At 47.2% G+C, this 12,360-nt stretch overlaps 1 protein-coding gene across 2 annotated transcripts in view; it reads left to right on the top strand.

Annotated features, from left to right (window-relative positions):
* The window catches only part of LOC135558607 (chromodomain-helicase-DNA-binding protein 7-like), a 117,077-nt gene that overhangs the window by 59,142 nt on the left and 45,575 nt on the right, over positions 1-12,360 (top strand). For both annotated transcript variants that reach the window (XM_064992536.1, XM_064992535.1), the window contains exons 7-12: positions 5,480-5,535; positions 5,878-5,992; positions 6,101-6,184; positions 6,688-6,825; positions 6,940-7,061; positions 12,092-12,335. In XM_064992536.1, the coding sequence (XP_064848608.1) occupies positions 5,480-5,535; positions 5,878-5,992; positions 6,101-6,184; positions 6,688-6,825; positions 6,940-7,061; positions 12,092-12,335 (759 nt within the window). The remainder of the gene's footprint in view (positions 1-5,479; positions 5,536-5,877; positions 5,993-6,100; positions 6,185-6,687; positions 6,826-6,939; positions 7,062-12,091; positions 12,336-12,360) is intronic.

The following is a 12,360-nucleotide window of genomic DNA, read 5'->3' as shown; positions in this document are numbered from 1 at the left end:
TTATTGATCTTACAACACCAGGTGGATATGGTTGGTGGGGGGGGGGGGTTATTGATCTTACAACACCAGGTGGATATGGTTGGTGGGGGGGTTATTGATCTTACAGCACCATGTGGAGATGGTTGGTGGGGGGGGGGTTATTGATCGTACAGCACCATGTGGAGATGGTTGGTGGGGGGGTATTGACCTTACAGCACCAAGTTGGGGGGGGGGTTTATTGATCTTAGAGCACCATGTGGAGATGGTTGGTGGGGGGGGCACCATGTGGAGATGGTTGGGGGGTATTGATCGTACAGCACCATGTGGAGATGGTTGGTGGGGGGTATTGATCTTACAGCACCAAGTGGAGGTGGGGGGGTTATTGATCTTACAGCACCGTGTGGAGATGGTTGGTGGGGGGGGGGTTATTGATCTTACAGCACCATGTGGAGATGGTTGGTAGGGGGGTTTATTGATCGTACAGCACCATGTGGAGATGGTTGGTGGGGGAGGTTATTGATCTTACAGCACCAAGTGGGGGGGGGGGGGGGGGGTTATTGATCTTACAGCACCATGTGGAGATGGTTGGTGGGGGGGGTATTGATCATACAGCACCATGTGGAGATGGTTGGTAGGGGGAGGTTATTGATCTTACAGCACCATGTGGAGATGGTTGGTGGGGGGCGTTATTGATCTTACAGCACCACGTGGAGATGGTTGGTGGGGGGGTATTGATCTGACAGCACCATGTGGAGATGGTTGGTAGGGGTGGGGGTTATTGATCTTACAGCACCATGTGGAGATGGTTGGTAGGGGAGGTTATTGATCCTACTGCACCATGTGGAGATGGTTGGGGGGGGGTATTGATCTTACAGCACCATGTGGAGATGGTTGGTAGGGGAGGTTATTGATCTTACAGCATCATCTGGAGATTTTTGGTAGGGGGTGGTATTGATCTTACAGCATCATGTGGAAATGGTTGGTAGGGGGGTATTGATCTTACAGCACCATGTGGAAATGGTTGGTGGGGGGGTTATTGATCCTACTGCACCATGTGGAGATGGTTGGGGGGGGGTTATTGATCTTACAACACCAGGTGGATATGGTTGGTGGGGGGGGGTTATTGATCTTACAGCACCATGTGGAGATGGTTGGGGGGGGTTATTGATCTTACAACACCAGGTGGATGTGGTTGGTGGGTGGGGTGGGGGGTTATTGATCTTACAGCACCATGTGGAGATGGTTGGTGGGGGAGGTATTGATCTTACAGCACCATGTGGAGATGGTTGGTGGGGGGGTATTGATCATACAGCACCATGTGGAGATGGTTGGTAGGGGAGGTTATTGATCTTACAGCACCATGTGGAGATGGTTGGTGGGGGGCGTTATTGATCTTACAGCACCACGTGGAGATGGTTGGTGGGGGGGGTATTGATCTGACAGCACCATGTGGAGATGGTTGGTAGGGGTGGGGGGTTATTGATCTTACAGCACCATGTGGAGATGGTTGGTAGGGGGAGGTTATTGATCCTACTGCACCATGTGGAGATGGTTGGGGGGGGGGGGTATTGATCTTACAGCACCATGTGGAGATGGTTGGTAGGGGGAGGTTATTGATCTTACAGCATCATCTGGAGATTTTTGGTAGGGGGGTGGTATTGATCTTACAGCATCATGTGGAAATGGTTGGTAGGGGGGTATTGATCTTACAGCACCATGTGGAAATGGTTGGTGGGGGGGTTATTGATCCTACTGCACCATGTGGAGATGGTTGGGGGGGGGTTATTGATCTTACAACACCAGGTGGATATGGTTGGTGGGGGGGGTTATTGATCTTACAGCACCATGTGGAGATGGTTGGGGGGGTTATTGATCTTACAACACCAGGTGGATGTGGTTGGTGGGTGGGGTGGGGGGTTATTGATCTTACAGCACCATGTGGAGATGGTTGGTGGGGGGAGGTATTGATCTTACAGCACCATGTGGAGATGGTTGGGGGGGGGGTTTATTGATCGTACAGCACCATGTGGAGATGGTTGGTGGGGGGTATTGATCTTACAGCACAAGTTGGGGGGGGGGTTATTGATCTTACAGCACCATGTGGAGATGGTTGGTGGGGGGGTATTGATCTTACAGCACCAAGTGGGGGGGGGGGTTATTGATCTTACAGCACCATGTGGAGATGGTTGGGGGGGGGTTTATTGATCGTACAGCACCATGTGGAGATGGTTGGTGGGGGGGGTATTGATCTTACAGCACCATGTGGAGATGGTTGGTGGGGGGGGGTATTGATCTTACAGCACCATGTGGTGATGGTTGGTAGGGGGGTATTGATCTTACAGCACCATGTGGAGATGGTTGGTAGGGGGAGGTTATTGATCTTACAGCACCATGTGGAGATGGTTGGTGGGGGGGGGCGTTATTGATCTTACAGCACCATGTGGAGATGGTTGGTGGGGGGGGGTATTGATCTTACAGCACCATGTGGAGATGGTTGGTGGGGGGGGTTATTGATCGTACAGCACCATGTGGAGATGGTTGGTAGGGGGGGGGGTATTGATCTTACAGCACCACGTGGAGATGGTTGGTGGGGGGGGGTATTGATCTGACAGCACCATGTGGAGATGGTTGGTAGGGGTGGGGGTTATTGATCTTACAGCACCATGTGGAGATGGTTGGTGGGGGGGTTATTGATCTTACAGCACCATGTGGAGATGGTTGGTGGAGGGGGGTTATTGATTGTACAGCACCATGTGGAGATGGTTGGGGGGGGGGGTATTGATCTTACAGCACCATGTGGAGATGGTTGGTAGGGGGAGGTTATTGATCTTACAGCATCATCTGGAGATTTTTGGTAGGGGGGGTGGTATTGATCTTACAGCATCATGTGGAAATGGTTGGTAGGGGGGGTATTGATCTTACAGCACCATGTGGAAATGGTTGGTGGGGGGGGGGGTTATTGATCCTACTGCACCATGTGGAGATGGTTGGGGGGGTATTGATCTTACAGCACCATGTGGAGATGGTTGGTGGGGGGGGGCGTTATTGATCTTACAGCACCATGTGGAGATGGTTGGTGGGGGGGTATTGATCTTACAGCACCATGTGGAGATGGTTGGTGGGGGGGGTTATTGATCGTACAGCACCATGTGGAGATGGTTGGTAGGGGGGGTATTGATCTTACAGCACCACGTGGAGATGGTTGGTGGGGGGGGGGGGTATTGATCTGACAGCACCATGTGGAGATGGTTGGTAGGGGTGGGGGTTATTGATCGTACAGCACCATGTGGAGATGGTTGGTGGGGGGTTATTGATCTTACAGCACCATGTGGAGATTGTTGGTGGAGGGGGGGGTTATTGATTGTACAGCACCATGTGGAGATGGTTGGTGGGGGGGTATTGATCTTACAGCATCATGTGGATATGGTTGGTGGGGGGTTATTGATCTTACAGCACCATGTGGAGATGGTTGGTGGGGGGGGATTTATTGATCGTACAGCACCATGTGGAGATGGTTGGTGGGGGGTATTGATCTTACAGCACAAGTTGGGGGGGGGGGGTTATTGATCTTACAGCACCATGTGGAGATGGTTGGGGGGTGGTTTATTGATCGTACAGCACCATGTGGAGATGGTTGGTGGGGGGTATTGATCTTACAGCACAAGTTGGGGGGGGGTTATTGATCTTACAGCACCATGTGGAGATGGTTGGGGGGGGGGGTTTATTGATCGTACAGCACCATGTGGAGATGGTTGGTGGGGGGTATTGATCTTACAGCACAAGTTGGGGGGGTTATTGATCTTACAGCACCATGTGGAGATGGTTGGGGGGGGGTTATTGATCTTACAGCACCATGTGGAGATGGTTGGGGGGGGTTTATTGATCGTACAGCACCATGTGGAGATGGTTGGTGGGGGGTATAGATCTTACAGCACCAAGTGGGGGGGGGGGGGTTATTGATCTTACAGCACCATGTGGAGATGGTTGGTGGGGGGGGGGGTATTGATCTTACAGCACCATGTGGAGATGGTTGGTAGGGGAGGTTATTGATCTTACAGCACCATGTGGAGATGGTTGGTGGGGGGGTATTGATCTTACAGCACCATGTGGAGATGGTTGGTAGGGGGAGGTTATTGATCTTACAGCACCATGTGGAGATGGTTGGTGGGGGGGCGTTATTGATCTTACAGCACCATGTGGAGATGGTTGGTGGGGGGGGGGTATTGATCTTACAGCACCATGTGGAGATGGTTGGTGGGGGGGGGGTTATTGATCGTACAGCACCATGTGGAGATGGTTGGTAGGGGGGGGTATTGATCTTACAGCACCATGTGGAGATGGTTGGTAGGGGGAGGTTATTGATCTTACAACACCATGTGGAGATGGTTGGTGGAGGCGGGGGGTTATTGATTGTACAGCACCATGTGGAGATGGTTGGTGGGGGGGGGGGTATTGATCTTACAGCACCAGGTGGATATGGTTGGTGGGGGGGGGGGGGGTTATTGATCGTACAGCACCATGTGGAGATGGTTGGTAGGGGGAGGTTATTGATCTTACAGCACCATGTGGAGATGGTTGATGGGGGGCGTTATTGATCTTACAGCACCATGTGGAGATGGTTGGTGGGGGGGTTATTGATCGTACAGCACCATGTGGAGATGGTTGGTGGGGGGGTTATTGATCGTACAGCACCATGTGGAGATGGTTGGTAGGGGGGTTATTGATCGTACAGCACCATGTGGAGATGGTTGGTGGAGGGGGGTTATTGATTGTACAGCACCATGTGGAGATGGTTGGTGGGGGTGGGTATTGATCTTACAGCACCATGTGGAGATGGTTGGGGGTGGGGGTTATTGATCGTACAGCACCATGTGGAGATGGTTGGGGGGGGGTATTGATCTTACAGCAGCATGTGGAGATGGTTGGTAGGGGGGTTATTGATCTTACAGCAGCATGTGGAGATGGTTGGTAGGGGGGGTATTGATCTTACAGCACCATGTGGAGATGGTTGGTAGGGGGTATTGATCTTACAGCACCAAGTGGAGGGGGGTTATTGATCTTACAGCACCATGTGGAGATGGTTGGTAGGGGGGGGTTATTGATCTTACAGCACCATGTGGAGATGGTTGGTGGGGGCGTTATTGATTGTACAGCACCATGTGGAGATGGTTGGTGGGGGGGTTATTGATCGTACAGCACCATGTGGAGATGGTTGGTGGGGGGGGGGTTATTGATCGTACAGCACCATGTGGAGATGGTTGGTAGGGGGGTTATTAAATGTACAGCACCATGTGGAGATGGTTGGTGGGGGGGGGGGGTTATTGTCAGTGTTTTGTTATTGTCTCCTAAAATATACAGAACTCAGCCAGAAGACGTCTGTTAGATGACTGCTTTGTCAGAAAACGGTGGCTTTGATTTTATATATTTTTTGAGAAACATTAAAACTCACCCATCTTCTGACTCTAATCAACAACTGACACAAATCTAACTTTTTCCAAAGATGGAATCGGGAGAGAAAATGGAAGTGGAAGAATTCTATGTCAAATTCAAGAGCTTGTGAGTACCAACACGACTGGCCTTGGTTCACCGTGTCATTTTATTTCCTCCAGCTTCGGGGGAAATTGTGGATTAATGTGAAATCAAATAAACACTCTGTAAACCACAGGTTTAATGTTTGGACCGAAGAGGAAATTCTATAATGCTATAGATCTCTAGATTAGCACATTTGGTTTTGTGATGGTGCGTCTGAGTTTTGCATTGTCTTTTTGTGAGGTGTGTTTATGGTGTATGAGATATGATGTGTATATTATAGCATCTGTCACGGGTGGGTGTATTTGAGTGAGAGTGAATAGTGTATATGTATGTAATGGTGTGTGTTCCCCCACTCTCTCTGTGTAGCTCCTACCTGCACTGTCGCTGGGCAGATCTGGAGGAGCTGGAGAAGGACAGAAGGATCCACCAGAAGGTCAAGCGGTTCAGGGCCAAACAGGCCCTGCCCACCTTCGTGACAGAGGTCAGTCCCACAGTTCTGTCTTCCCTCACCAGGCCATTCACACTCTGCTATGGTAACATGAACCTCAAAGTCTCCATCCTTCTCTCATCCCTTTCTCCCTCCCTCCAGATGGATGACGAGCCTTTCAACCCTGACTACGTTGAGGTGGACCGGGTACTGGACGTGTCAGAGAGCACAGATGAGAACGGAGAGGTGCGCTCCTTTTCTTGCTCTCTCCCTCCTTCCTGTTCTATATGGCCTCTAAACGACCTCAAACGTTGGAATACGTTTGGTTATGTCGTTGATGCTTTGGCTAAACGTTCCTTTTTAAGTTCCGAACAAACGTTGCCCTTTCCTTTCCTGTCGCAGGAAGACACGCACACACTATTCCCCACACACACACACTATCCCCCCCAACACACACACATGCACACTAACCCCCCCCCCCCCCAAAAAAAAATACACACGCACACTAACCCCCCAACACACACACGCACACTAACCCCCCCAACACAGACTTTACCCCTCCCCACATACTAAGCCCTCTCTGCCCCACCAAGCATACAGTAACCAACACGCTTATCTCCCCCCCCCCCCCCCCCGCGCGCGCACACTAACTCCTCCGGACGCGCGCGCACACACACACCCCTCCCAACATACTCACGCCCTCTCTGCCCCAACACACACACTAACCCCAACCTCTCTCTAACCCCCAGCCTGTAAAGCTGTACCTGGTGAAGTGGTGTTCCCTGCCCTATGAGGATATAACTTGGGAGCTGAAGGCCGACATCGACCAGACCAAGATCGATGAGTACGAGGCCGTGGTGGCCCGTCAGCACGAGACCAAACGCGTGGTGTGTAAAATAAAAACATCACACACACTGTACACTCTCCTGCTGCCCTTTTCTGGCCCCAGCCCTTTAACGGTCGCACAGAAACCACTAACGGTAGACTTTTATTTGAACCAGGAGCGACCTCCCACCGAAAACTGGCATAAATCCGAGAGTTCCAGGGATTATAAAAACGACAACGCACTCAGGGAATACCAGCTGGAGGGAGTGAACTGGCTGCTCTTCAACTGGTACAATACGTAAGGAGAAGTACTAAAGCTTACTGTTTGTGTGTGCATGTGTTAAGATATATGATGTGTGTGTGTGTGTGACTCAATTACAGTGGCGAGAACAAGTATTTGATACACTGCCGATTTTGCAGGTTTTCCTACTTACAAAGCATGTAGAGGTCTGTAATTGTTGTCATAGGTACACTTCAACTGTGAGAGATGGAATCTAAAAAAAATCCAGAAAATCATTATGATTTTTAAGTAATTCATTTACGTTTTATTGCATAACATAAGTATTTGATACATCAGAAAAGCAGAACTTAATATTTGGTACAGAAACCTTTGTTTGCAATTACAGAGATCATACGTTTCTTGTAGTTCTTGACCAGGTTTGCACACACTGCAGCAGGGATTTTGGCCCACTCCTCCATACAGACCTTCTCCAGATCCTTCAGGTTTCGTGGCTGTCGCTAGGCAATACGGACTTTCAGCTCCCTCCAAAGATTTTCTATTGGGTTCAGGTCTGGAGACTGGCTAGGCCACTCCAGGACCTTGAGATGCTTCTTACGGAGCCACTTCTTAGTTGCCTTGGCTGTGTTTCGGGTCGTTGTCATGCTGGAAGACCCAGCCACAACCCATCTTCAATGGTCTTACTGAGGAAAGGAGGTTGTTGGCCAAGATCTCGCGATACATGGCCCCATCCATCCTCCACTCAATACGGTGCAGTTGTCCTGGTCCCTTTGCAGGAAAGCATCCCCAAAGAATGATGTTTCCACCTCCATGCTTCACTGTTGGGATGGTGTTCTTCGGGTTGTACTCATCCTTCTTCTTCCTCCAAACATGGCGAGTGGAGTTCAGACCAAAAAGCTCTATTTTTGTCTCATCAGACCACATGACCTTCTCCCATTCCTCCTCTGGATCATCCAGATGGTCATTGGCAAACTTCAGACGGGCCTGGACATGCGCTGGCTTGAGCAGGGGGACCTTGCGTGTGCTGCAGGATTTTAATCCATGACGGCATAGTGTGTTACTAATGGTTTTCTTTGAGACTGTGGTCCCAGCTCTCTTCAGGTCATTGACCAGGTCATTGACCAGGTCCTGCCGTGTAGTTCTGGGCTGATCATGATCATTGATGCCCCCGAGGTGAGATCTTGCATGGAGCCCCAGACCGAGGGTGATTGACCGTCATCTTGAACTTCTTCCATTTTCTAATAATTGTGCCAACAGTAGTTGCCTTCTCACCAAGCTGCTTGCCTATTGTCCTGTAGCCCATCCCAGCCTTGTGCAGGTCTACAATTTTATCCCTGATGTCCTTACACAGCTCTCTGGTCTTGGCCATTGTGGAGAGGTTGGAGTCTGTTTGATTGAGTGTGTGGACAGGTGTCTTTTATACAGGTAACAAGTTCAAACAGGTGCAGTTAATACAGGTAATGAGTGGAGATCAGGAGGGCTTCTTAAAGAAAAACTAACAGGTCTGTGAGAGCCGGAATTCTTACTGGTTGGTAGGTGATCAAATACTTATGTCACGCAATAAAATGCAAATTAATTACTTAAAAATCATACAATGTGATTTTCTGGATTCTTGTTTTAGATTCCGTCTCTCACAGTTGAAGTGTACCTATGATCAAAATGACAGACCTCTCTACATGCTTTGTAAGTAAGAAACACTGCCGATTTTGCAGGTTATCAGATACTTGTTCTCCCCACTGTATATAACATGTATAGTACCAGTCAAAAGTTTGGACATCTACTCATTCAAGGGTTTTTCTTATTTTTTTTTACAATTTTCTACATTGTAGAATAATAGTGAAGACATAAACTTTGAAATAGCACATATGGAATCATGTAGTAACCAAAAAAAAGTGTTAAACAAATCTAAATATATTTGAAATTCTTCAAAAAGCCACCCTTTGCCTTGATGACAGCTTTGCACACTCTTGTCATTCTCAACCAGCTTCATGAGGAATGCTTGTCCAACAGTCTTAAAGGAGTTCCCACATATGCTGAGCACTTGTTGGCTGCTTTTCCTTCAATCTGCGGTCCAACTCATCCCAATTGGTTTGAGGTTGGGTGATTGTGGAGCCCAGGTCATCTGATTAAGCACTCCATCACTCTCCTTCTTGGTCAAATAGGGGTGGCAGGTAGCCTAGTGGTTAGAGCGTTGGGCCAGTAACCCCAAGGTTGCTTCATCAAATCCTCGAGCTGACAAGGTAAATATCTGTCATTCTGCCCCTGAACAAGGCTGTTAACCTCTAGCGTCGAGCAATCCCGTATCCGGGAGCGTAATCATAGCCTCGCGCTCATTAGCATAATGCAACGTTAACTATTCATGAAAATGGCAAATTAAATGAAACAACACTGTCATCTCAGATTTTCAAAATATGCTTATCAACCATAGCTACACAAGCATTTGTGTAAGAGTATTGATAGCTAGCATAGCATTAAGCCTAGCATTCAGCAGGCAACATTTTCACAAAAACAAGTAAAGCATTCGAATAAAATAATTTACCTTTGAAGAACTTCGGATGTTTTCAATGAGGAGACTCTCAGTTAGATAGCAAATGTTCAGTTTTTCCAAAAAGATTATTTGTGTAGGAGAAATTGCTCCATTTTGTTCATCACGTTTGGCTAAGAAAACCCCCGAAAATTCAGTCATTACAACGCCAAACTTTTTTTCAAATTAACTCCATAATGTCGACATAAACAGAATCCTCAAGGTGTTTTTCACATATCTATTCGATGATAAATCATTCGTGGCAGTTGCCTTTCTCCTCTGAACCAAATGAAAAGTGGACGCAGCTGGAGATTGCGCAATAATTTCGACGGAGGACACCAAGCGGACACCTGGTAAATGTAGTCTCTTATGGTCAATCTTCCAATGATATGCCTACAAATACGTCACAATGCTGCAGACACCTTGGGGAAACGACAAAGTGTAGGCTCATTCCTGGCACATTCACAGCCATATAAGGAGACATTGGAACACAGCGCATTCAAAATCTGGGGCATTTCCTGTATGAAATTTCATCTTGGTTTCGCCTGTAGCATTAGTTCTGCGGCACTCACAGATAATATCTTTGCAGTTTTGGAAACGTCAAGAGTGTTTTCTTTCCAAAGCTGTCAATTATATGCATAGTCAAGCATCTTTTCGTGATAAAATATCTTGTTTAAAATGGGAACGTTTTTTTTATCCAAAAATTAAAAGAGCGCCCCCTATATTGAAGAAGTTAACCCACTGTTCCTAGGCTGTCATTGTAAATAAGAATTTGTTCTTAACTGCCTTGCCTAGTTAAATAAAAAATAAAACATAGCCCTCACACAGCCTGTATGTTGGGTCATTGTCCTATTGAAAACAAATGATAGTCCCACTAAGCGCAAACCAGATGGGATGGCGTATTGCTGCAGAATGCTGTGGTAGACATGCTGGTTAATTGTGCCTTAAATTCTTAATAAATCACTGTGTCACCAGCAAAGCACCATCACACCTCTTCCATGCTTCACGATGGGAACCACACATGCGGAGATCATCCGTTTACCTACTCTGCTTCTCTCTCACAAAGACACTGTAGTTGGAACCAAATATCTGAAATTTGGACAGAGGACAGATTTCCACTGGTCTAATGTCCATTGCCAGTGTTTCTTGGCCCAAGCAAGTCTCTTCTTATTATTGGTGTCATTTAGTAGTGGTTTCTTTGCAGCAGTTTGACCATGAAGGCCTGATTCACACAGTCTCCTCTGAACAGTTGATGTTGAGATGTGTCTGTTACTTGAACTCTGGCGCATTTATTTGGTTTGCAATCTGAGGTGCAGTTGACACTAATGAACTTGTGCTCTGCAGCAGAGGTAACTCTGGATCTTCCTGTCCTATGGCGGTCCTCATGAGAGCCAGTTTCATAATAGTGCTTGATGGTTTTTGCGACTGTACTTGAAGAATCTTGAAATCTTTCGGATTGACTGAGCTTCAAATCTTAAAGTAATGATGGCCTGTCATTTCTCTGCTTATTTGAGCTGTTCTCGCCATATGGACTTTAACCAAATAGGGCTATCTTCTGTATACACAACACAACTGATTGGCTCAAACGCATTAAGAAGGAAAGACATTTCAAAAATGTAGCAAATAGTAAAAAAATAAAGAAATACAATGGAACGAATAGGTGTCCAATTTTTTGACTGGTACTGTATATATTATGGAACTATTACATAGTATCATATACAAGATATCTACTGGTACTGTATATATTATGGAACTATTACATAGTATAATATACAAGATATCTACTGGTACTGTATATATTATGGAACTATTACATAGTATAATATACAAGATATCTACTGGTACTGTATATATTATGGAACTATTACATAGTATAATATACAAGATATCTACTGGTACTGTATATATTATGGAACTATTACATAGTATAATATACAAGATATCTACTGACTAAAGTCTGCCTTCATAACCCACAACTACACAATAACAAGTAGGACCATATATGCTATGTGTTTATCCAACACACTCGCATAGATAATACTGAACCATGTCACCCAGCATGTGTAAATACAATCAACACATCCATGCCCCATATTGTGTCCTCCAGCCCATGTGTTGCAGGGACATGTGTGTACCCAATCTGTGCTTTTCTCACACCAATCATTAATGTGTGATCTACCACTGCTGCACACAACACACACACACAGTCAGTATGATGCAATAGCCACACAGCCAACTTCTTAGTTTGTGTCATTGATCTGCCTTTACAGGGTTATCTAACTGTTCATTAGATTACTCACTCACGAATAGAGTGCACAGAGACTTAAGGACACACTATTGCCAATATAGTGCTCTATCTGGTCTCTGGTCATAGGTAGGGCACTACATTGTGAATAGGGTGTTATTTGAGACACGGACTATCCCTGTTACATCTCATTCATTTGCACTGTTTTCTTTCCTTTCTGTCCTCCTAGGAGACCCATTCACATTACTCACTACTGCTAATAGTGACTGGTGACTCATTGTTGTTCCCCTTTCATCATGTTCTCTCTTTGTTCCCCTCCAGACGGAACTGCATCCTAGCAGATGAAATGGGCCTGGGCAAGACCATCCAGTCCATCACATTCCTCTATGAGATCTACCTGAAGGGGATCCACGGGCCCTTCCTGGTCATCGCCCCCCTCTCCACCATTCCAAACTGGGAGAGGGAGTTCCGCACCTGGACCGAACTCAACGTGATCGTCTACCACGGCAGCCAGGCCAGCCGCAAGACCATCCAGGCCTACGAAATGAACTACCGCGACGTGCAGGTACGTTGTGACCGTACTGTAACCA

This window comes from Oncorhynchus masou, chromosome 17 (genome assembly GCF_036934945.1).
Source record: "Oncorhynchus masou masou isolate Uvic2021 chromosome 17, UVic_Omas_1.1, whole genome shotgun sequence".
NCBI lineage: Eukaryota > Metazoa > Chordata > Actinopteri > Salmoniformes > Salmonidae > Oncorhynchus > Oncorhynchus masou.
The sequence above is the reverse complement of the archived record's forward strand: the minus strand, read 5'-3'. Positions and strand labels throughout refer to the sequence as shown.